The 26,341-nt window shown below is 42.0% G+C and overlaps 1 protein-coding gene across 1 annotated transcript in view; it reads left to right on the forward strand.

Moving 5' to 3' along the window:
• LOC150077368 (MAM and LDL-receptor class A domain-containing protein 1-like) overlaps positions 1-26,341 on the forward strand; it is a 47,655-nt gene that overhangs the window by 9,370 nt on the left and 11,944 nt on the right. Inside the window, exons 3-5 of the mRNA XM_090385873.1 lie at positions 3,455-3,589; positions 20,251-20,525; positions 26,177-26,258. Coding sequence (XP_090241999.1) covers positions 3,455-3,589; positions 20,251-20,525; positions 26,177-26,258 — 492 coding nt within the window. The remainder of the gene's footprint in view (positions 1-3,454; positions 3,590-20,250; positions 20,526-26,176; positions 26,259-26,341) is intronic.

The raw sequence follows: 26,341 nt of genomic DNA on the forward strand, positions 1-26,341 counted from the left end.
GTGCTCGAGAAGTTTCAGTCCTGTCGTGGTCAAATATTCGGTGTAGGCTTTGGCGCGGTGAGCTATAGCATTATCGTGATGGAGGTACCAGGTGTCCACTTTGGCCGCAGGTTCTTCATAGATCCAATGACTTTAGGCAGGCATTGTTCAGTATACCACTTAGCTGTGACTGTCTTCTGCGTGTCCAAAACGACACGTTCCACAATTCCACTCGATTTGAAAAATACAGCTATCATTTTCTTCTTTACAGATCGGGATTTTCTGACAATTACGGGTGTGTCGTCATCATCAAAGACCCAAACTTTGTTTTGAGCCTTGGTCGGCAGATCGTAATAGTACAGCCAAGTCTCGTCACCTGTCACGATGTTGTTCACATACCGAGATTGTCCCTTATCAAACTTTTTTAACATCTCCCGGCACCAAGTCACACGTCGTGTCATCTGCTCTTCAGTCAGTTGATGCGGCACCCAGAGAGAACAAAGTTTCTTCACGTGCAAATGATCTTGCAGAATCGAACGAATTGCTGGTGCATTTAGGCCCAAAGTATCCTCTATCTGTTGGTAGGTCACTCGCCTGTTTTCGTCAAGCATTTTCTTCACAGCAGTAACGTTTTCCTCCGTAACTGACGTTCGTGGCCTTCCCGGCCTCTCAGAATCCTCCAGAGTGAAATTTCCCCTTTGGAATTCTCTATACCATCTGAATATCATTGTACGATGTGGACAATCATCACATCATCTAGTGCAAGAGTCATTTCTTCTAAGCACTGGTCTATGGTTAAACCACGCACGAAATTATACCGCAAAACTGTCCTTATCTCATTTCGTGACCACGATGCCATCGCAAGCACTTTACACTCTCACTACTAATGAATAACTGAGCCCATCGACTTGGCGCGGCGGCTACTATGCACGTATGAACATGTCTCAACATGCAGCAACAAGCAGCTTCCTGTTATTCATTGTTGCGTCATATTGCAAAACTTTCCTAGTACCCTTTGTATATATTAAGTAAGGAAGTCTAACCTGTTAGAGAGCAAGAAAAAAAAAAGTAAAATTGTTAATTATGCCTATATTTTTCACCAAGAGTAAGTAAACATAATGAGATAACCAGATTAGAATCGGCTAGTATGTTTGGGCTGTCTTCATTTTGAGAAGTATTTGTAGATATTGCACTTATGAAGTGCAATATCTACAAATAATATAATATGTATTATAATGTACTTGTAAACATTAAAGCTGTATTAAAAGTATAATATTTGTTGGTAATTATTCATAGACCCTAGACACTGGCTTGTCGACACAATTAGGTTTTATCAGGACCGAGGGAAATCACAACGCCCTCTGGACCGGGAATTTTCTGATTTAGTTACAGCAGTCAGGTAGCGCAAGTGGGTATCCGAGGTTTGAGGACACTTCTCTTCATTACTGTTTGTCTCATTAATTGAATAAGCATATTAATAGAGATAGCGAAAACAAAATAATAATACCTCCACCTCTCACAGTTTCTCTTGAAGGCTTTATTTGTTTATTGTACTTGACCGTCCCAACCAACCTTTGGAAACCTCGCCGTTCATTTACAGTATCATACAGGCAAAAGGTTTGGGGACTAATAATAATAAATGTGACACTAGGGCCACCAGGAATATCAATTCATCTGCCCAAATGTTCGTGAACTGACAAATGAAAGGTATGCAATACCTTGCATATCTTTCAGAAACATACCAAATATGTGGTACCACACTCAGAGTTTTGGAAAACTAAAAAGACCAGGGAGTAATTGAACAGTCAGGCATGAAGTTCCTGAGCACTGCAGAGAAGCTGCTAGGATAACTCATGGGTTTTTCTCGATACAGGAATTTTTCTGTATCGAGAAAAACAGTCGATTTGCCTGTTTTGCTGGACGAAAAACCCGAGTTTCCAGGTGGCGGGTTTCCTTGCTATCTGCGCTTGGCATCGACTAACTAAGCCACGGAGTGCAAAAAGCCAATAAAAGTTCTTCGCGTCATTGACAGGATTCGAACCCGGTTATTTTCCACCCAGTGTGGGAAGGTCGGTAACGATGTCACTGTGCTACCCGCGAAGAAAAAGTTTGAGGGTTGATGACTTTCTTATGTATAGCAATGTACACCGGTTTAACAACAAAACACGCTTTTAACGCCCTAATTTTATCAATGAAACGTTTGTTTTAATAAATAAATATCGCTATTATAGATTTGTCCACCACTGTAGACTAGGCCACGAACCTTACATAAAAGTTGTATGTGGAATAATATACAATTATAAAAAGTTACAAAAAAAATAAATAAAAAGTGATATATATATATATGCAATCCTTAAGATAAGACATTGCTTTATACAAGGAGATAAACACCTCCTTATCTCTGCTAGAAAAATTCCTGTATCGAGATGGCATACATTAAGCCTGCCATGCCTTCATCAGTATCTTTAGTAAATATTAAAAACAGAATGAGCCAGGCACTGAACCTTCGGGGACTCCACTAATAATATTAGTCCAAGGTGAGCAGTACCTGTTGATAACACTTACTGTTTTCTCCCACTTAACTATCTCTTTATCCATAGTCTTTCTGGTATTTACATAAATTTTAACACACAGCATGCGTAACTCTTTACCTGACCTCGATTTAATGTAAATTATATGAGATTAGGGAGCATATTTTGATTTTAATTTATAACCCTTGAAATTGTATAAATAAATAAAAAGTATAAGTAAATAAAAATAAATAAATGTATATATTTAATGTATATAATTTAAATTTATTAATTCCCTATATTAATGTAATTAATTATATTAATTATTACCTAATTAAAATAGCTAAGGAACATGTAATTCCCCTAGCACATACGCTGTACAGTGGTTAAAACTGAATGAATAAATAAATATTCTTATAAAGAGAATATTTCTCCTAGATTGATAGAACGATAATAAATTAAAAATCTAGGCAATGTGTGCTAAACTATTTCGATTATGCCAATGAATACATGAAATTTACTAATAAAATATATAAGGAGAATATTTCTCCCAGATTGTAACTGATAATACAGAGAAAAGGTACTGCTGTGTGGAATTATTGAGCGGTTTTGAAGATATTGGAAAGATAAAATAAGACTAAGCAATTATGTCAATGAACACAAGGAATGCTGTTATTAGGATGTTATTACGAATATGAAATTTGATAATATGACTTTTTTTAAGTGGACCCACTGGTGGTCTTAAAGCTAATTGCATGGGCAGAAATTACCAAATTTCATTTTTCTTAAATTTCTGTGAATTTTAATCACTTTTGTGTGAACTAAATTTACAAAAATAATACTTAAAAAAAATTCGTGGAATTTAATTTTTATAAATGTCTAATCTGGAAGGATTTAATCAAAAAAAAAAAAAATTTTAATTTTTAAAAAATCAATTCATAAATAAAAGTAATTTTATCTTTCAGGGGATTGTTATTTCGATCGAGATTTATGTAAGTGGTCGGTAAACGTGACATCTCTCACTGCACCAAAATGGCGCTTGCCGACTGGAAATAATCGACCTGGTTCTCTAAAAGATCACACATTCCACATACTTGGAGGTAAGAATTCGTTGTTAGCCAAACGTATCAATTCTCTACGTATATAATGAATTTAAAGTAACCTTTTTTTGGGGGTTGGGGAGTTAATCTAGGAACTATTACTTAACTTTTTTTTTAATCTTCTGGTACATTTTATTACAAGTCAAAGCAAAAGTGTTGCTGAAGGTTTTACCCATTAAGGAACTGAATCTGTCAAGTCTCCCTTCCCAGCCGCTTAGTAAAAATAAGTCAGGTGTGAGTACGTCATTAATTATTCCTTCTTAAGGGGTCAAACGTATGCTGTCATATACAGGGTCCAACCTGTGTATGACAACACAAACTTGGGCTACCAGCTCCTTTTTAAACTGCACACGAATCGAATGACAGTCATATGACCAGACCTCCACAGTCCGAGAGAAAGTCATCCAAAAAATCATTTATTAAAAGAAAACTGAAGTTTAATCAGACAGAACAGGTAATTCAATACGTAGGAGGACACTCACCGGCTAGAATATTGATCAGCAAGATAAACCATGACAAGATGGTGAGTCAGAGATCCTTGCTGCCACCAAGAAAGAGCATTTACACATCGATTGGTTCTGCCATAGAGGATCCCTACCTCATGCGCTGGCATGCAAAGAGAGATATTAATAACAGCCTTTTTTCATCATCTGTTTACCAAGGTGGTGCGTGCTCCTCCTCCTGGTAAACAATAAGGCCTCTGCCTCCTGTAGTCATGTCCACCACTGCAATCGCCGCTATCTTCGGTGAATGCCCTGGGTCCGCAAATGTTACTGACCGAGGTTTCTCTTCCCAGACCATTTCAAACGGATATGGTGCGTACCCCCCCCCCTGAATCTTTCGGAGTTGAAGACTAAGAGGTACAGAGACAACTGAAACTTCACTCCAAAATACCTGAACGTCTGCCTTTGTGCTGAGGAAACGAAGAAAACTCAGTGAAGCTCAATACCCAGTGCAAGCCAAAGACAGCTTCATCCATGTTACTGAGAGGCATTTGCAGTTGAAAGCAGCCCCTCGAATGAAAGGATCAGCTTCACCAAACTGAACCTACTACTGGCACTAATCTATCTCCGTGACAGTACAGTAATTTGACTACTGGTCACTTATTTGGAGAGATCTGGATTCGAGTCCCGTTGACGACTAAAGTATTTTCTAAAGTCCTCAATCGAGGCTGTCATTATCATCTCAGGAGGAGTGAGTAGGGATTCACCATGATTTATTCAGGGCGTTTTTAGCCACACCACATGCAAATTGACCTTGAACAAACTTCTACAGCCACAATACGCACATATGAATAGAAGTTACGCCAGGGACCGTTAAAATAATGATTAATTAATTGCTGTCCTTAACCTACAAGCGAACATTCTGGAGAATCACGGCATGCACATTCGCATACACATATTCGACAGATAATAGCAAGATGTTCCATATATCATTCCTTTCAGGTGGTCTGTCATCCTTCAGAACGACCTAAGCTCCTCAGCCTACAAATTTGATACCTTGGAACAAAGGTCAAGGCTTACCAGGGGACTGGGATATTAGACCACCGATGGGCCCACCAAAATATCAATGAACGAACCCCTTAATGGAAAGCAGAGTTACTCTCCAGTTGCTCTACTACCAGAATGCTTGTAGCATAGGAACCAAGTCATGTTACTCATGTCAATTCATTGAACTGTCTGGTGGGAATCTGGTTTAGCTCATATATAGATAGTGTCAACTATATTGACACTATCTATATATCAGCTAAACCACAAAAATTCGATGCGATGTTAACAAACGTGTATAAAAAAACGTGCAGTATTCACAAACGTGTATAAAAAAACGTGCAGTATTTACAAACCTGTATAAAAAAAGTAGAACATTATTTTGAGCCCCAATCCACCATCGCTGTGATTCCTCATCATTATAACCAGAGTGAATCTACGATTCCGCCGTCTACAACCACTACATCCACCTGAGACTTACGAAACGATCTTGTATCCTGGATCTTCCTGGGTATCAGGGACGCACTTCCAACGATCATCACAGATACCTTGTCACCTACCGACAATAGGATGAAGTATGAGGTATATTGAGGGTCTAGCGGCTCTTGGGATTTCTCCCATATCCGCGATGTTCTATGTATCGGTGACAGTACCCTGTCAAAGCCAGAGATTTAGAAGTGTGTGGGTCATGAGTAGTGCTGAATGGTGTGCCCATTGTTTATCCGGCTTATTGGCCGCCAGGCCCCTGATGGGACCCGACGTTGCCCATAACCTCGCCACGTGTTACCAGTGAGTCCATTGTACTCTGGCAGGTCCTGCCACTCACTTTCCTGAGATTTTAGTGGCTAGGACCTAAACTAAAATTGGAACGACCACGGTTGATTTTAGTTCACTTACATTAAAGCGCTAATATGGGGTTTGACGCTGAAGGCCTGTTTCTGAAGTGCCTAAAAGATTGGACAAAATTTTTTTTGGTGTATTTTAAATTTGGACGTGTTGCGCTATACACACTGTGCAAGAGAAAGTGATGGGAGGGGAGAGTGAAGGCTGGGGGTGAAATCGGAAGAAGAGGGTCGATAGGGTAGGTGACGCCCAATTATTCAGTGAGGCATGCCCATGCCCTACCAGAGGGAAGGAATGTGTGGCAGGGAAGAGAGGAGACAGCAAGCCGTCACCTCCCCGCCTGCCGGGTGTGGGAGTAAAAGGATTGCACTGCACAAGAGAGTGTAGAGCCTTGAGCAAATATGGCTCTGTCAAGGCAGCAACTTGGAGTTTCTATATCTTCAACGGTCTTCTCTTGTCATCGGTAGCCTTTAGTATCCAGATTTGTCCTCAGCTATGAACATAGGTAAGGTCCATTGTTAGTCTGTTATCAATGGCTGTGGTTCTCTTCATCATGGGAAGATCCGCATCTCCATGGGGTTATTCTTGCGTTCGCTGGTTTTAGATGATTAGTAGTGAGCAGGTTCCTGAGGGAAATTCTCTTTGAATCCTCTCCACGCGTGTCCATTTATAGCTGCTTCCTGGTAATGCGAACAGTGGCGGGCATATCAGTAGGGACGTTGTTGATGGGTAAGTTCCCTGGATATGTCGGGGCCATATTGTTTGAGAACCGTGCAATGTGGTCCATCCACAGTTCAAGGTCCAGTGTTTTAGGAATTCCTCTGTGCTGAGAGTCATAAAACGATTTGCCCTTTCGTAGGGTTGCATTTAAATGCTTTTTAATTGGAAATGATTTCTAGCGGTTGAAAACTGCCCGGGCTCTGGAGAAGGCAATACGATCTTGTATAGCGCCTGATTCTTTTCATCTCTTATGCAGATTTTGTGTTCCTTGAAAGCTGTTGTTCAATGTTGGTGTCCACTAAGCTCTCGAAAGGGTGGTGATGCAGACAGTCTTTGTAGCACCATAACTTGCAATGGTTCGAATCCATTTGGTGATGAGGTCCACAGCTAGCTCGAGATCGCAATTATTGAGAGCCTCCCAAGGTATCGAGGATGCAGCTTCGAGACATCATTGATCAATGAATTTACGTGCTGTGATGTCTTTTTTTCTTTTTTGGGCCTTGGCTATCAAAGTTAGGTGTGGCTAAGTGCAGGAGTATAGCAATAGGTTCGTGATCGGATTGAAATAGGTTGTGAGGACTGTCTTCGAGGTCGCATGGTGCTGAAGAGAATATCAGATCCAAGAGATTAGATCCTCTCGTGGGGTGGCAATTAAGTAGGCCGATACCTAATGAATCCATACTGCTAATGAGTTTCCTACTAAGATGTGTGAGAGTAGGTAGAAGATTGAAATCTCCACAGATAATGTGCTTAGCAGAGGAGTGCAGGTGACTTACCTGCCAGTATAGTCTGACAAGAGTTTGGTCTATATCTCGCTCGATACTTTAAGTGAGGTTCTGCACATTAAAATTTTACACAGACGTTGAGGAACTCCAACAGTGGGAGGTGGATATTAATTTGTTGGTTAGAGACTCTATTGTGGTTGGAAATATGACGGTCTTCTAGTGAACAGGTCCTGGGCGAACTGTGTTACTTCTTTGTAATTATTCTTATTTTCCATAAGAGAGTGTTCTTGGTCTTTAAATGAGAAGTGAATTGTAGTTATTAGATGGCAGTGAAGGTCTTCGTAGAGATAGCAGTGATACATGAAATGTTCCCATGTTTCTTGCTGGCCGCAATGGCAGAAAAAGGGTGTCACTAAGTCCAAAACGTAAGCGCTTTCCTCTAATTGCGCCATGCCCTGTGAGCAATTAGGTAGTTAGGAGTCCCGAAGAAGCCAGTGCGGATTTTCGGGTATATCTTCTGAATGTAAGGTACGAATTTTCTGGTTATTTCGCCCTTTGTTGAAGTCTCCCAGCGTGACTGCCAGGCCTGCTGTAAATTTGCAGTGAGGCGCCTCTTCTCTATCTTTCGGTTATTAGCAGGTCTAGAGTTAAGTCTAAGCAGGAGATCGCTCTGGATTTGGACAGTTGATGGAGCATCCCACAGCATACGATCTCTAGGTCCAGGGGAGAGTTCCCACCATGACCTGAAGCGAGTAGATGGTGATGGTGCAGCATGCTCTGGAGATCGTCAGGAGGATAGAATGTTGAATAGTCTCAAATTTTCTTTTATTCACAGCAGTAACTGCCTTGCGGAACCACATCCCTGATGCATAAGATATCGTCGGGATAAAGACTGCCTTATAGAAAAGGAAAGGGCAAGGGTTCCCTTCTTAAGACCCCAGTCCTGAAGACAATAACTATGGCAATGAGTACGGAGTCGTTTTTTATTTTGTTCCGGAGATAGATCAGGTGAAGAGTAAATCACAGATTTTTGTCCAGCATGATTACGAGGTGCCTGACTTCCTTAGCCAGCTTGATGTAGTTCCTTAGATCCTGATTTGGGGGCCTTATAAATTCAGGGTGGTTTCGAGCAAAATCGAGCAAGTTTTGGTCGGAGAAATCTTTAAGTAGTTTTGGTTGGCCCAACCTTGTAGGATGGTAAGTGCGCAATTTGCCGTGATCTCCAGTTGTGCTCTCGAGTCCTCGGCCAGTATCAGAACCAGGTCGTCCGCATAGGCTTGGGACCTCACGTTGCCAAGATCAAGGTTCAAAAAGTCGTCGAGCACCACATTCCAGAGGAGTGGGCCCAGAACGGAGCCTTGTGGGCAATCTCTATATACCGGTTCAGAGACAGAGCAGTATGGAGCGCTGACCATTACAGTTCTGTTGGAGAGGCAAGTCTTGACGCATTTGAATTGTTAAGTTGGCCTTGCGGAGGCATGAGGATGTTTGCCCACCAGAGGGTTTAAAACGCCCCAGCGAAGTGTGTTGTAATTACAAGGAAGTAAATATGGTTCGTTGTAGTAGCTGCGCTGACGTTGTTCTCCAGGGGGTGCGTTGTGGTGCATCCCTTCCTGAAGCCGAACTGATTCTGGAAGTGAATACCGGCAGCGGTGTAGTGGGTTTCAATTTTGTTGCGTAAGAAGTGTTTTACGAGTTTATTGGGTACTTATAAAAGAGCAATGGGCCGGTAAGACTTCGGAAGGTCCTGCTTTTTGGTGGGATTCTTGTTCATTAGTTGGAGTTTCGCTGATATCCATGCAGAAGGAAATGTGGCCCTCCACAAGGCATTGATTAAAGAGTTTTAGTATCTTCTCCGGTATGGTCTCGACGGTCTTCATGAAAATCTCCGGCTCCAGTAGGTCTTCACCAGGAGATTTTTTATTTCTCAATTTGGCGACAGCAATATCCAATTCAGTCTTGGTAAAAGGGTTCTCCACTTCAACAGCAGAATAGGTACTATTTTCGTGGAAAAGCAGTAGTTGTTCCGTGGTACTTTTTTTTTTTTTTTTATGAAAACCCCAAACACGAAAGGTATCGAAACCTATAATACTTAGTACCGTCCATGGGTTGAAGGAGAAGTATGGGGGGAGGGGATGCCGGAAACTTTGCTCTGGAGACTAAACATGGGTTTCACCACTTCAAACCTCCAATAAGCAAAGTGGTGGTATTTCACCGGTTGATGAAAGTCATCTACCACCTCTCCGTGGTACTTGGATCAGGATATTGTAAAAACATGGTATTCAGGATATTATTGATGGATTCGTGCAATGTCTTTGTGTGTGCGCCTGGCAGTATCTTGGTGGTTGGAATAATTTCACCCCTGGGGAGTTTATTTGTAGATCATCCCCAGGGATTAGAATTTCCTATGGTGGAAAATAAGGTCTGCGTGGGTAGCGGTGGTATCGTCACTGTCCTCCCCACACCGGGTAGAAAAGGCACGGGTTCGAATCCCGTCGATGACGCGAGGAACTTTAGTGGGCTTTTTTCACTCCGTGCTGAGTTAGTCGGTCTCTGGCGCAAATAGCACGGTTTCTTTCCCCCAGAAGCTGGGATTTTCTCATCCAGCAAATAGGCAAATCGACTAGAGAACACATGCAATTTACGGTCAAAATAAATATATGGTTATAAGTAATAATTTATAGGGGACCCTAATATCATAATTTGGTTTTAAAAAAAAAATTGGAGGAAACTAAGTGCTTCCGAGAGTTTTTTCCTCTTCTTTATTAGGGTGGTATATCATTTCTAGCATTTCTAACAAGCTGTTTTAGAAACAGCTTGTTAATGCAGATCTGGGTTCTGGTTTTCTAGGTCAGCAGACTCTGTGATTTGTAGTGATAGCTTGTTTGAAGCTGTCCCAGTGGCTTAGTGGATGATGCATAATGATGTATTTTTGGCGGTTGGTTGGTATTCGGTGGATGGATCTCTGCATTTCGAATCTGATGGCTCGGTGATCTAAGGTGGTCTAGCCACCTTTGATGGCCCAGTCAGTTATGTAGTTTGTGAAAGATCTTGTTGACATGGTTACATCCAGAGAGTCGACGAAAAATGTAGGGAGGTTGTTAGGACGGTTTAAAACCACTATGGCGCTGTTTGTGAGAAACTCGTCCATGCGCTGGCCATTTCTGGAGTCTCTGCATTCTAAAGTGCCACATGGGTGAGTGGCAATTTAGGTCCGTGCAAATGAGGATTCTGGATCTTGGCAGTTCTCTTTGAACATAGTACAGGTATTGGATAGCTGGGATAATGACTTCTCCTGGACGGCAGTACATGGAGATTACGTAAAATTCTCCCATTGATGAGATAACATGAGTGCAGATGGCCCATGTGAAAACAGATGAGATATCTTCGTAACGGTCCGGTTGGAATTGTGCACAACTACAACCTTCCACTTGGACGATCTTGTAGTTCAGTGTCTATCCACGTACGGTATCGGCAAAGGTGTATGGCTCCTGGAGGAGCAGTATATCATAGTTGTCTTTCTCCATCCTTTGCCTGGTCTGGGCAGCAACGGCTTTAACTTGCTGAGCATTTAGTTATAGAAATTTGATCAGGTGGTGTTGTGTTTTTTAGGCAGTGTCCCCATGTTTGATTCTTTTGTTGTTGGACATGCTTTTCCTTCAGATATGCGGGGCACTTATTATTTGGGAATGAGGAGGTTTGTGCCACTTGCAGTTAGCAGATGCCGGATCTTTGTCTTTGTTTGGGCAATTTTCGAAATTGTGCCCATTCTCCGCATAGTACCGCCTGGACGCACGTGTGAATCGTGTACCCAAAGCAGCAACACTTAAAATACTTAGGAACCGCAATGTGCTCTTTAAACCGGTGGGATCCCCAATGTATACCTTTCTTTGTCTGATTATGCCTGCCAAATCTCAGGTGCCAGTTCGATGACCCAGTTTGTTGAGCTTCAATTTTTACTCTTGGTTTGATATTTTGGTGTGATCAGTTTCAACATATCTCCCTCGGGGCGCACTTGCTGTGAATTTCTTCTATAGGTCTCCTTACAGATAGTAGTAGAGGAGTCAATTCTTTGTCGACATCAAAAACAACGATAGAGAGGCCCATTTTCCTGGGCGGTTCAGCAGTGAGGACAAGCATAGAGATCTTAGTGTTGTGTAATATTAAGTAGGCGTCGTCTTTGGTTTCTCTTTCGATAACGACTCTGGTCTTACACTTTTTCCTGTATTGATTTTATTCTTGCGTTCCTGAAGTGACTAATAAAAGGGAGTCTATGACTGTCTCCTTTACCGCTTCACTGGTTTTGTGTGCTTCAAGGTTTGTTGGCTTGAGCACCCCTAGATGTGGTTTTGGCAAAAGTGTTTTCCTAATTGCGGTGGTGATTTGGACATTAGTGGTGTTATTAGTGTTCCTCAGAGCTAGTGAATAAGATGGGCGCGCTGTGGCATTTGATTGCCTCCATCTGCTTGGGTGGCTTCGAAGGTAGCAACGTCCTCTGATGTTATATATGCATATCTATCAGTATGGTCTCTAGCTTTGTCCACTGGATGATAATTTCTCCGTGAAGCATTGATGAGATCCTACTGCTGTTGTCTCTCAGTATGGTCTCAAATGTAGCTCTAATAATGATGCTTTGTTCTGGCACGGTGCCCTCTGGGATGGTGGGATCAAGAACAAGTGTCTTATCAGCTCATTTTGGATCTTCCATCACTCGGGGGTTGTTAATGTGTTTGTTTAGTCTCGCTGATGTTTTGCTGTCCGATTTAGGGGCTACTAGTTTCTTATTTTCCCTCTTGGTGGTATGTCCTGGTTGCTCATGTCTAGGGTTCTCCATTTTCTATTGGGGGCGCGTTCCACCCCCAATAGAGGTCTTGCACATACACTTGTCTTCCGGATGTCTTTCAGTGCCATTTGGAATCTCAGTAATGCCATAGTTGCTTTCCATTATGACATATCCGGATAAACGGGAATATTCGGACGAGCGGGATGATAGCTGTTGAGTGAATAGCAGGCTTCGAGAAATGGCGAAAGACATCGATCACAAGTTCTTGGGTGAATTTAACACTGCGTTATAGCCTGTTGAAGTGTTCAGCTGATCCCCACTAAACACGTGGGGTGGAACGTCCAACAATATAAATAGCCCGAGAGAAATGAGACTACTTTCTCTTCTTCGTTATCAAAAAGGTTCATTGTAGTACTATGGTAGTTGGTCTGAATCTTCTGGTTGTCACGTCAGGTCGAATATCGTACTTGAGGCGATGGTCTCCTTGTGCTTGGTCTCAATCAGTTTGTTGGTCACGTTCAAGAGGAGTCGCATCAAGTATTATTATGGGTCCTTGGGATACGGGGTTGAGTTTACTTTTCATTGTTGTTTATTTCCTGTTACTGCGGTGGCTCTTCTCGTGAAGAGGTCTTGCACATACTTTGTGAAGCTTTTGTACTCCTCGCAGGAGTCCAGGAGGAGGTGGTCCCAGTGCTTGGGTAAGTAAGTAAGCCGTGTGATAAAGTTCCCGCGCAGGTCCTCGTAATTGGGCGTTGGTGCATCAGGTGACGCAATGTCTCTCTTTCCCTACATGAGCATTGTGGGTTCTCAAGCAGTCCAAAGGCTACAAGTTTGTCATTGAAGGGTCCATGGCCCGTTAGAAAATAAGTTGAGCATTGTCCTGGTTGGAACCAGGGTGGTGATCTCGGAAAGAATTTGTTGACGTTGAGTAGGAACTTTCGCATTATCTCCCCTTTGGTTTAGGCCAGTGCTTCTCAAACTTTTTTGGATCACTGCCCACCCCCTAAAAAAACCCTCGCCAGGGCCTTTGTTTAGCCCACCAATATAAAGTGAAGCTAAATAACTGAAATGAATATTTGTCTGCTGCCTTCAAAAACGTAAATGCAGTCCTGCCTGTATGTGTGTGAATTATAAAGGAAACTGTTTACTGCACTTTATTCCTTCTTCGTAAAAAATTACAACTACATAAATAAAGTCAGTTGTAGTCACTTAATTTACGGTAAGTCATAAAAATTAAAGTTAATTACATAAGTCATGATATTAATGGAAATAGTTAATTATATTTTAATATTTAATGCGATGGATGAGCTAGGTGGAGATTTATTAGCTTATCAATATTAGGTTTAATATCTGTAAGTAGAAGTCGTACATCGCCAAGTTTAACAACATCCAGACAATTTCTTTGTTTTGTCAGCAATTCAGATACAGCACTGAAATCGGTTTCGACTAGATATGATGTTGGAAAGAAATAAGTAATTTTTTTACAATTCCCCACAATGCAGGATAATGGTCAGGGATTTTCTTTTGTAACCAAAATTCCTGATATGAATTTTGAAATTTTGGCTTCAGTTCAACTTCATTTTGTAACTTAATCAATTCTTCTTCTACAAAACATTCACCATCGTCATTATTTAAAAAAAAGGATTTATAACCCAATCTGGAATTTTAAAATTAAGGAGATCTTCGAACCTTTTCCTGCATATCTTTGTGCAATATTTCTAGATGATTACAAAAAGTTAGTAGAGTTTCATCAACAATTTTTTCTTTTTTCTCTATTTCCAACAGATTTGGAAATTTATACGATTCAGGTCGTCCTACGTTGCGCATAAAAAAGGTTTAATTTTGAAATAAATGCTGAAATTTGAGTTTTCGCCTTAATAAGAGTTGCATCTTGTCCTTGTAAATGTAAGTTCATTGAGTTGAATATAGTAAATAAATCTGCAAGATAAGCAATATCAGTTTTCATTTTCTTGAGGTCATTACTAAGGTCGTTGTTCCTATCTTCAAAAAACTCGACAACAGTATCAAAGAGTTCATAAAATCTGTTGAGACAGTTGCCTTTTGACAGCCACCGAACCTCGGAGTGAAGTAGCAATCGTTCAAAATCTTCACTGTTTTGATCACAAAGCTTTCGAAATATACGATCATTCAAAGAATGCGCTTTAATCTTGTTTATAGCAGTAATAACAGTTTGTAGAGAATTGTGCAGTTGATCACCAAGTTTTTTCGCAACTAAATGCTGACGGTGAATGACACAATGAACAGTAATAATATTTGGCATAGCATTTTTTAAATAAGCTATAAAACCCTTGCAATGGCCAATCATTGATGGTACTCCTGTCGCCCCCTTTCATGCCTAACGCCCCCATGGATAATTCAAATGCTCCCAGGGGGCGAAATCGCCCACTTTGAGAAGCAGTGGTTTAGGCTGTCCAACAGTTTTGCCTTTCCTGTTTCAGATGAACTACCAGTCGATTCTTTTCTTCTGTCTTCCCATTTGCTGGTACCGTGGTGAAGCCCACGAGTGTCGATGAAACTCCTTTTGACAGGTGATAGAATAGGCCTCATCTTACAATCTCCAGGTCTAGAGGGAGGGGCGCCCCGCCAGTACCTGAAGTTCCTACGTACTGACCGTGTTACATGCTCAGGTCAGTGCTAGGAGTATTGTTCTTTGGATTGAGTCTACGATTCTTTTCTTTAAAGCCATCGTTGTTTTATGGTATCAGATTGCGGCCGCGTAGGAAAGCTTTGGTAGGAAGGTTTCTTTGTAGTATAGGGAAAGTGATCTCTTATTAAGGCCCCAGTAACGCCTGGAAACCCTGGCACCAGAGCTGTGCATCTTCTGACTTTATTTCTAAAGTGTTTCAGATGCTGTTGGAAGGTGAGGTTATTATCGAGTATAACTCTTAGATATCTCATCTGTGTAGACTGCTGTACGGTTCTTCCATTTATTTTGATGTGTGGTGGTCTTCTAATGTTCAGTGTTCCTTTGAGCAGGATGGATATAGTTTTCTCAGGTGGGATCTGTAGAAGATTCGTAGTTGTCCAGCTTTGAAGGATCAGTAGGGCGTTATTTGCTCGTACTTCTAGTTGTGGCCTTGAGCCTGCTTCCACCATCAGGGCAACGTCCTCTGCGAGCGTCTGGCTCCATACCTCTCCCAGGTCAGTGATAAGGAAGTCGTCGAAGACGATATTCGACAGGAGTGGGCCCAGCATGGACACCTGTGGACATCCTCTGTGGACTGCTTTAACGAGCCTTTAGTAGGGTGCTATTACTTCAATATTCCGTTGCGAAAGATATGTCTTTATATTGTTGTAAAGGTTGATCCTATGTTCGCCGTCCGGAGTCTGCTGAGGATGCTTGACCACCAAAGGGAATTGAACGCCCCTCGCAAAATTCACTACGATCACTAGAAAGTATTTGGTTTTAAATTCGCTTGCAGCCGCAAGCAGATTTCTCATTGTTTCTGTTGTCGACAGGCCTGTATTGAAGCCTTACTGATTGGCTGCTTCGAGGTTTGCCTCTGAGTAATGTTGCTGGAGGCGTTTGTGTAAGAGTCTCTCATACAGTTTACTTAGCACTGATTGAAACGCTAGGGGTCTGTATAGTCTTCGTAATCCTAGGTTATTTCTAGTTTTTTTTTTTAATATTAGCTTCAGGCCTGCCACTCTCCATTGCATGGGAAAGTATCCATGTTCCAGGCAGCAATGTATAGCTTGAGCAGAAGATCCGGGTCACCTCAGCCACTCACTTTACTATCTCCTGCTCCGACATGCCTTTTCCGGGACACTTTTGTATGATTTGTGCTGATGCGCCTAGCAGTTCTTCTCGGATAAATAACTGTTCTCGGGTTTCCGCGTCGTATTCTTCACTGTCCCAGCACAGTTGGAGTTTCCTTATATATCTACAAACTGTATCTACAAAGAATTTCCGTTCGCAAATTCTTTGTAGATACAGTTCAGTATGTTTTGAAATGGTTGTTCCCACGTTGTTGTTAAAAGGCCCTTCGGCGTTCTTGTGGTGTTGAGGACCTCGTCCCTTGGGAGTTTATTGCTGGTAATCTTATACACCACCCCTCATGGGTCCGCATTCCCTGTTGCGGAGAAGACCAGCTTCTACGTTTTGCTTTTCTTGTCCGTGAATTGGTTTTGGACCTATCTGGAAATTTTGTCCATGAATTGGTTTTGGACCTATCTGTATTGCTGTCTCAGAGCATCCACCTCCATGGCTGGTCACATTCTCTGGCCACTTTGAAATTCTTTTCTCCTTTTAATGACTACCATTCATCGGGCCTGGCTCTCATAGTTCCACCAGGACGTTGATCCTGGTGGAGGTTTTTCCTTTTAATTGCTGTTGTGCTGACATTGGTAATGAGGTTTGTAATTTTACGTTGGGAGGTATCAGGTCGTCTGTGTGGCCCATCTCTGTCTACAGCGGAGAAATCGCGGCGTTAAGTGTTTCAGCGAACGAGTTACAGTTAGCTTTATTGACCGCATATCTGTTTATGAATTTTTTTCAGGATTGGTGTTCTGGTTAGTTTTCTTGAGATCCAGGAAGAAATGACGTGGTGATCCGAATTGGTCCAGGAGTCCTCTATACTTCACTCAGTGAAGTGCACCACCCAATTTGTGGTGGCTAGGGATTTGTCAATCGTCGGCATCCACATTTTGTTACAGTACGTGGGCAACTGGTGTAGCTGGTTGAAAATCCCATACGTGGATCCTGCGGGAGAGCGGGAATTTACGTCCGCTCCAACTACAATCTTTTGATTGGGAAGTACATTTAGCAAGTGCCATACGTATGTAATGAGAGGTGTAATCTCGAGTCTCCAGGCTTTGCACGGCCTGTCCATACTTAGAACAATGGTGTTGATAAGTTCTTGCAGTAACATTGTCCATTCCTCTGTTAGCGCCATCTTCATCTGGTGAACGTTTTCTGGTGGGTGTGGGTGTGCCACTAGGCGTCTCCCCAGAGCGTCCCATATATGTTCAATGGGATTTAGATCGGTGGAACGGGCAGGCCAATCCTTACAAACAATGTCCTCACTTTCCAAAAGCATATCAACAGCTGCAGTGCGATGAAGTGTGGCGTTATCATCTACAAACACGAACTCGGGGCCAATGGCACCTGAGAACAGACGCACATAGGGAAGGCTTACCTCAATACAGTAGCGTGCACCGATTACAGTACAGCCTTTCAGTATCTGGAGTTGTGTAGGGCCATCCAAGATAACGCCTCCCCAGACGAGAACACCTCGACTACCATACCGATCCCTTTCAGTGATCGTTGCGGGGTGATAATTTGTGTCAACTCTCGCCAGATTAGCTGATGTCCAGAATCGCTGCTGAGACTGAATCTACTCTCATCAGTAAAGAGTAACTTACCTCATTGCGCTGCTGCCCAGTCCTTCTGTTCGATGCACCACTGTAAACGGTGTATCTGATGGGCAGGTATTAAAGGAACGCAGTGTAGTGGCTGTCGGGCAAACAGTCCACCTTTGTGGAGCACCTGGCCACAGTAAACCGCGATATCCTGCGTCATGTGTTCCTGTGCAGCGGGTTTGCAATGGATCCTGCTGTCCGGTGTCGGTTCCTCTTGGCCGGTCCCAGTAGAGCTTGTGGATTCGGGTCTCAAGTACTGCCTGGGGTTCGTATTTGTAGTAAGGTACACTTTCTTTGATCCACTGGTGTTTCCTTTCTAGCTTCTGATGTATTATCCTGGCTACCTGGATAGTACATCAAAATGAACGGTTCTGCATTCACATACTTGCAAGAGAAATTCCAAAGACTTAGTACAGAGAAGATTAAGACAGGCATTTTCATTGGTCCACAAATAAGGCAACTTTTCAAAGACGAACTCTCCGAATGTGACTTTAGTGATAGCGAGAAATCAGCGTGGAAAGTGTTTTGAAATGTTTCGACTGGTTTTCTAGGCAATGTTAATGCCGGCAACTACAGGCATCTTGTGGAAGGTCCCATTCTAAGGCAACCCGACTAGAAAGAATGCAGGAGGTCAAACAAGTAATAAAAAAATTCAGCATACCACAGAAAGACAAGACTCTAGGATGATTTGGATGGCCTACTGTAGACCCAAAACTGCACTCCCTTGTGTGTTTTTTTTTTTTTTTTCGGGGAGGGGGGAGGGGGTATTTGCTCTTCTCCTCTCCTCCCCATATTTTTTTTCCTCTCCTCGCCTCCCCATGTCGTGGGGCATGGGCATGCCCCACTGAAAATGCGGGGCCACCTTCCTATCCGACCCCCTCTTCTTCCTGTTTCATCCCCCATCTACACCCTCCCTCCCATTACTTTCTCTTGTACAGCGACTTCCCCACATGTCCAAATTTAAATCACATCAAATTTTGCCCGACCTTTTAGGCCCACGCACAGCTTTCTGTGCGTGGTTGATTTAAGTAAAATGCAATTTTACTTAAATCAACAGCGATAACTCCAACCTTTATTTTAGGTCCTAGTCACCGAAATCCCAGAAAAGTAAGTAGCAGGACCTGCCGGAGTATAATTAGTCTCTTGGTACACCCGGCCGGCGTCCCCGTTGCTAGGTATGGTAACGCCATGTCCCACTGGGGGCCCGGCGGCCAACAGGCCGGATGAACAATGGGCACAACAAATTGCATACCACATGACCCATACATTATTTTTAAACCTCTGGCATAGACAGGGTACTGTTACTCGATACATAGAACATACGCGGAGATGGGAGAAATCCCCGGAGCCGTCAGACCCTCAACATACCTATACTTCTTAAGAAAAACTGGAGTGCAACATGTCACTGAAGATGCATTTCTTAAACTCACACCTGGATTTCTTCCAGCCAAACTGTGGTACCATCAGTGACTAACATGGTGATCGCTTCTATCAAGACATTGCGGCGATGGAACAAATATACAAAAGCAAATGGCCAGTGCCGCCATGTTAGCCAATTTTTTGTTGAGAGGTGAAAAGGGATACTACCGAAAGTGAATAAAAGCGAAAGCCGAAAAGGTGCCATGTTTGATACATTTATGTTCATAGTTACATCTTACTGCCATATAAATAACAAATACCCTGTATAAAAATAAGAAACTACTTTTATTTTCGAAAACAAGAGCCAATCTGCTTTTAAGCTCAATTTCTGTGTTTAGCACTCAAAATCTACAAAGTAAACTTACTTTCATGCCCGTTACAAGGTATGACCCAAAATTTATTGTTCTGTGTTATCAAGGAATTTTTGAGATCGTGGAGCAATACCCATAGTCTTTCTGCTTGTTCCAAAAATCAAATCCAAGCTGAAAGGACGACTGTTAGAGGATGTAGAGGATATTGAAAGAAATGTCACAGGCATACTCTAGTAAAGTTAAATAAATATTCTGTTTATACTCCGGGACGACCAAACGGTCAGAGGAATTCACAAAATAGACAGAATACAAGAAACAGCACCGTATTTAGCAGTCACGGGCTTGAACTCCGGTCGCTCAAGGCACGTGTACTTATGCACCCGCGCGATTGACCACTCGGCTACGGCGGCCGCTGTTGTTGTCTAATCGATAAGGAGAAACTGGTGGCAGTTCAGTTGAAATGCTTTTATTTTATTTTATTTTTCCAACAGCTCAACGACCGAGCTCACGAGTATGTTGGCTGCTCAATGCAATTCATTTTGAAATTTATTGAAAGCTTTTTCCTTCTAACACTGGTTTTCTTTAAATTGGCCAATGCTGAAACTTAATTATCAAACCTTATGTAAGTAAATTTTCTGGTTCATTTTTATTTTTTGTGTTTTAGTTAATTTTGAAATTACGTTTTAATAATAATTGATTTCAATTTAAAATTACATTCAATATTTAAAAAAATATATATTATAATAAACTTGAATATGTGGCAAAATTATTTATAATTGCATTATTGCCCTTAAAAATGTTGCTTATATCATCTTTCAATCCTATATTTATCTGATAAGAAAAACATGCCTAAAATGAATCTTGTAGTTTCTGAATTCGAAATTCTTGTGTTTTGTTATGTTAGCGTTATGTTTATTTATGTTGGCATTTAGTGTAAAGTAATCACCTTGATAAATATTTGTATAAAATAGCACTTGACACGTTCTTGCAGAAGGATTCATATATGTGGATGTTTTTTCCTTGCCCATTCCTGTGAATACCGCCATTATAAGTCCTGTCCTGTCAGCGAATTCCACCTATTGCCTTTCATTCTGGTATGCACTTCTAGAGAAGGAAAAGGATGCCAGCCTTACTGTAAGGATTACAAGCAACTCCACATCACAGGATATTTGGAAATTTGCAGGAAGAAGCGAAAACCCTCTGAACTATAAGGCATATAACTATTATTATGGCCAAGTCAATATTTCAGCAACACTCACATACACAGTAAGTAAACACTCATTCGGTTTACGTACAATATTAGACTAAATGCTGGTGTTCTGAGCTTTTAGGTAGCACAGTTGGTATAATTCCCCCCCCCCCCCTTACCAATCCCTCAATAACGATCTTTTCACAATCCGGCTGAGTTAGTCGGTCTCAGGCCAGGGTAGCAGGGTTTTTCATCCAGCAAACAGCAAATCGATCACAGAACGCACGAAATTTGCAGATACATTATACAGAGTCCAGTCATAATATTATGACCACCCCCCAATGCAGACATCACACACGCCTAGCGAATCATACAGCGCACGTGTTAAGTTCACACACCGCAAGCATATTAGGCTTGATGTTCGGCATCCGTAAACACAGTAACAGCCTCTGCAATGGGCAAAGCACGCGACCTATCAGACCTGGAAAAAGGCATGGTCATCGGCTGAGGGGTCAGGGGTGCCAGAATTTCCAAAACAGCGGACTTTGTGAAATGCTCACGTGCTGCAGTAGTGAAAGTGTACCAAGACTGGACGAACGGGACAGTTTTGACGACCCGACGTGCCAATTGTGGAGCCCCATGCGCCGTTGATCCCAGAGGTGAACGTCGGCTGAAACGGTTGGTCAGGACCGATTGGTGCGCTACTGTTGCTCAACTGGCTGTCCAAATGAACCATGGGGGCCACCAGAAAGGTCTCCAACACGACAGGGGATATTCAGGGATATTCATGTGTTGTTGTGGCGGATCCCAGGGTTTCCCCCATAAGCCGCTATTGTACTTCTTGTGTTGAAGCTTATGCCAAGACCGGCCAATTGTATGTAGTGTGTTGGACGTGTAAGTGTTATGATGTGTTCTGTTGTTATGTTATCGGCCGGTACCTGGCTCTTAGCAGGTAAGAAGCAGTAACACCTGGTCACTACGTCTCACCCCCCATCCCCGCCACGTGGAGGCGGCCAGGATCAATTATCTCCTGCTGGGCAAGCCCAGGGCATAACACCTGAGAGTGCCCGAAAAAGAGAATGAAGTGGAAAAAGAGGAATACAGAGGGAGAAGTTTGGGATCTGGGGAGGTAAATGGATAGAATAGAGGAGAATCAACAGAGGGACTCTCCAATAGTTAGAAGTGAGAAGACGTTAAGCAAGAATAAAGTAGGGAGAAGTGGACTAACTTCTCTAACCATGGAGACCTATCTCATGGAAAATCCCATCCTAGGAACTAGGATCAGCAAAACATCTTAATTTACAGTTTGCCTAACCCCTTGTAGGCAGAACGTCTTCAGTTGTTGAAGAAATAATTGATCTTCTAACAAAAAACACAGTGAAAGCAAATCCACGAATTCTGAAAAGCTCCACAGAAAGACACTATGTGCAATATGTACAATATCCTCTTCTTCAGGAACACAGCAGAACTATGTACAGATTCGTCCAATGTAATGCCAGGGTAATGCCGTAACCTGGCCCAATAAATAAAATGTTTCAGGGTTAACGCAAAAGTAATATACATGTCCAAATCCTAGATGAGATCACATTAGGCAGGGTTCAAAATTATGTTTTAAAAAGTTCTTGCCTAAATACAAGCTCTAAGAGAGCCCAAAAAGTCTAAGATAATCATCCAAGATAGTTGATAACAGAGTTACTAGGAAAAGTCTGTAATATGAAAAGTCACAGTGGTCACATGTCACTCACAAAGAAATATTAATTCCAAAAACTATGAAACGCTAAAGGCCAAATAATATCTCGATGAGTAGAGCAAAATTCCTTATACAATAAATACCTATTCTGCTGAAAACAGTTCCACATCAAGAACAAGTCTATTATAAAATCCAGGAAAGTATAGTGTAGCACTTAATGATACTAATCAGTTGCAGATATAGAATCCAATCAAAAAATGAGAGATATTTCTTTCCTAATCCAATAAAGGATCCAAGAAATCGCAGGAACAGTAAAACTAGGACCTAATTTCGGTTCTTCTTTTAAATGCACGAGAAGCAAACACATTCATAGCATTAAAAGCTGTCTGGGACTCAACCAGAATTTTATTGTTGCTGGAGTCCAAGTTAGGAACTACACTAAGTAGGTCACGTCGAAGATCGTTATAATAATGACATTGATGAAGAATATGGTTAACAGTTTCTTCCTGGCCACACAAACAAGATGTTGTTGGTGAAAGTCCCAGTTTGTGAAGTTTAGTATTTATACTTCCGTGGCCAGTTAATATAAACATACCATATAAGCCCGGCAAAAACCACTTTAACTCCTCCTTTTTAATTTCCCTTGCTACAGGCAGAAAGTCCCTTGTGACTGCACCAATATCAGATGAAGACCACTCCTGCTGCCATTTTGCAATAAAAATTTGCCTTAATCTTGTCTTCTCAGTCTTAATGGGAGCACTTAGATCTAATTGGATGTTATCATAGGTCAATGGTATTTTCTTCAAAAGGTGATACTTAAGGTAGCGGTACTGAACTTCAAAATGGACAGGTAGTTTCCCAAGCAAAACCTGAAGAGCCATCGTGGAGGTAGTTCGACAAGCTCTTGACATGGTTAGGAGGGCAGCCCTCTGTGCTTGTAACAGTTGCTTTACTACAGCAACTTTATTAGCTCTAAAGCCCCATGCACCAGCTCCATAAGAAATTATCGACAAAAACACACAATTATAGTGAAGTCGTAAGGTTTGACCTCTAAGACCCCAGTCTTGTCTTGTTATCTGTTTAATTCGGCTCAGGAACAATTTAGCCTTTTCTTTCACATACTGAACATGTGGTAGGAAACTGAGACCATCATCAATATAAATGCCTAGGTATTTGGTCTTCGATAGGTACTTAATGGTTTGTTCCCTATATTTAATAACTGGAGGTCTTCCATGGTCAAGCTTTCCCTTAAGCAACATCTGAGACGTTTTTGCAATTGAAACCTGCAATTTATGTGTTGAAGACCAGTTGGAGAGTTCTAACAGCACAGCATTTGCTGATTCTTCAAGGCTTTTCCTAGAATTACCCTGGATTAATATTGTAAGATCGTCAGCGTATGCGATCATATGAATAGCTGGAAAACTCTTAACCAACCAGGAATCAAAAACCAGATTCCAACACAAGGGACCAAGTATTGACCCCTGTGGACATCCTCTTGTAACTCTGCGAGAGACCTCCTCCAGTCCAGATTTGACAGAAATGGTACGATCAGAAAAATAGCTCTTTAAAAGCTTATATATATTTATGGACACTTCGGCCTCCCGGAACCTCGCCAGGGCACTTTACCACCAAAGGGTGTCAAAGGCCCCTTTGAAGTCCACAAAGAGGCCGAGCAAATACTTGGAATCTGTATCAGCCTGAATATCTAGAAGTCTAACTAATGCATCTTCTGTCCCTCGTCCTTTGGTGAACCCATACTGGTCTCCAGAAGCAAGTCTTTTGTCGGCATATGCTGCAATTAATCTGCTGGCAACAACCTTCTCTAGCGCCTTTCCCAGAACTGGGAGAAGGGCTATAGGCCTATATGATGATGGATCCTCAGCCAGTTTTTTGGGATTCTTAAGCAAGATTTTGAGCAAAGCTCTTTTCCACACTCTAGGGAATTCACCACTTCGTAGGCATGAATTAAACAAAATTAATATTGAAGCTGGTACAATTTTCCAGACTCTTTTAACAACATCAACTTCAATTTTATCATACCCAGGGGATTTACCTGAGCGCATGGATTTTATTGCGCATTCGACCTCTTCCAGAGAGAATGGAGGTTCTTCAGTCAATCCTGTGTAGTTAGAATTTAAATGTACGATGTCAATTTGTTCCGGTGACATATTAGTATCAGAATCTTGATGTATAATTACGTCTAATATTCTATCTATAGTAGAAGACCAAGATAGGGTACTTTGACCTTCTGCTGTTGTGACAGAAGTGAAAATCTCCCCTGGTGGAATCTTTTTGGTCACAAGCTTGTAAATAAGTCCCCAGGGATCACTATTTCCCTGGGTGCTAATTAAACTCTCCCAAGAAGTCCTTTTTTGTTTGCGAATCTCATTATGATAATTTCGTCTTGCTTGTTTGTATCTACTTTGTAAAACCGTTAATTCAAGTACCGTACGCGATGGATTTCTCTTCGCCCTCTGGAATTCACGTCTAGTCCTTCTAGTAAGCTGTTTTAAATCAGTTAATGTAGAAGACCACCAAGGAACGTGATATGGTTTGCGCTTTCTAAATTTCATTGAGGCTTCACAAGCCTGTATAATAGTGTTCTGTATAAATTCAACTTGATTATCCAAAGGAAGAGATTCCATAATACCCATCTGCTCAGGAGTAAACATTTCTTTTATTACCTTGTCAAAGACCTGCCATTTTGCAGACCTAGTGTGAAAACGAGGCACATCAAAAGGATCCGATCTAGAACGAGAAACAATATCTGTCATAGTAAACTTGATAACATTATGGTCACTTGTTACCCAATCAGTTTTAACCTGCCAATCCGAGATCCTTTGGGCCAAAGACAGTGTTGCCAAGGACTCCAACACGACAGTGCAGCGAACCTTGTTGCGCATTGGGCTCCGGAGCAGACGCTTGGTGACAGCACCCATGCTGACGGCCGTTCATCGCAAACAACGCCGTCAGTTTGCACAGCAATACCAACACTGGACCCGACCGAGTGGCAATGGGTGGCCTTCTTCAATTAGTCTCAGTTTCTGCTCCACCGAGATGGATGGGCGGTGGCGTATTAGGCGTGAAACCTCCGAGAACAGACACCCGGATACGATTGTTGACAGAAAGCAGGCTGGTGGGGGCGGCGTTATGGTCTGTGGAATGTTTTCACGGCATGGATTGGGTCCGCTGATACATCTGGAGAGCACCCTGAACGCAAATGGTTTCCTATCGATCGTTGTCGATCAGGTCACCCGTACATGTTGACCTTGTTCCCTGGGGGCGATGGTATCTATCAGTGTGGCAATACGCCATGCCATGTCGCCAGAATTGGATGGCTTAAGGCGCACGACGAAGACTTCAAGCCATTCCCTTGGTCATCGAATTCCTCGGATCTTAACCCAATTGAAAATCTATGGGACCACCTCGATCGACACATCAGACGGATGGCTCCTCCACCAAGGAACCTACAGGAACTCCGAGGTGCACTGCAGTCTGCATGGTCACAGATACCCGTAGCAACCTTCTGCGGATTTCTTGAGTCCCTCCCACTACGACTGGCTGCGGTGCATGCTGCGAAAGGCGCATATTCTGGATACTAGGTTGGTGGTCATAATAATGTGACTGGACCCTGTATATATGGCGCAATATGGCCTAAGTTGCTGACGCGCTTATAATTCTACAGCAACCGACCACTCAGCCAGCGGTTCTAAAACCTTTAAGAAGCTAGAGTTGAGTGTACATTAAGAACTAGGCAGGATTGCACTGAGGAGCTCCGTTGTGTTAGCAAAAAGATGCAGAATGCAATGAACTTATTTCTGGGGAATTTTACGTGGTATTTGGATAAATACTTGTACTGTTTACACCTCGCAACTATTATTTCCCTTAAAATATATGATGGAACCAATAATCGCGGTAAAAATAAAACCTAATAAAATCTAATACTTTTAATAATAAGTGTTTAATAAGTTTTAAAGAAAAATTTTTCTAAATGTCCGACTTAATTCCTTCATAATTATTGTTGAATTTTGTGTTCAGGTATCATTCGTGGGCACAGTACAGCAGTCCGGATTTAGTTTAGATGATATAAAGTTCTACACCGTTTTTAGTTCTTGTCCAGGTGAGTATCTTCTGTTACTAGGAGAATATATTATGCGTATAAACATAATGAAATTGTGCTTAAAGAAAAGTGAGGAACCACCG

Source organism: Mastigoproctus giganteus, chromosome 12 (assembly GCF_048544385.1).
Source record: "Mastigoproctus giganteus isolate SK-2022 chromosome 12, ASM4854438v1, whole genome shotgun sequence".
NCBI classification, from domain to species: domain Eukaryota; kingdom Metazoa; phylum Arthropoda; class Arachnida; order Uropygi; family Thelyphonidae; genus Mastigoproctus; species Mastigoproctus giganteus.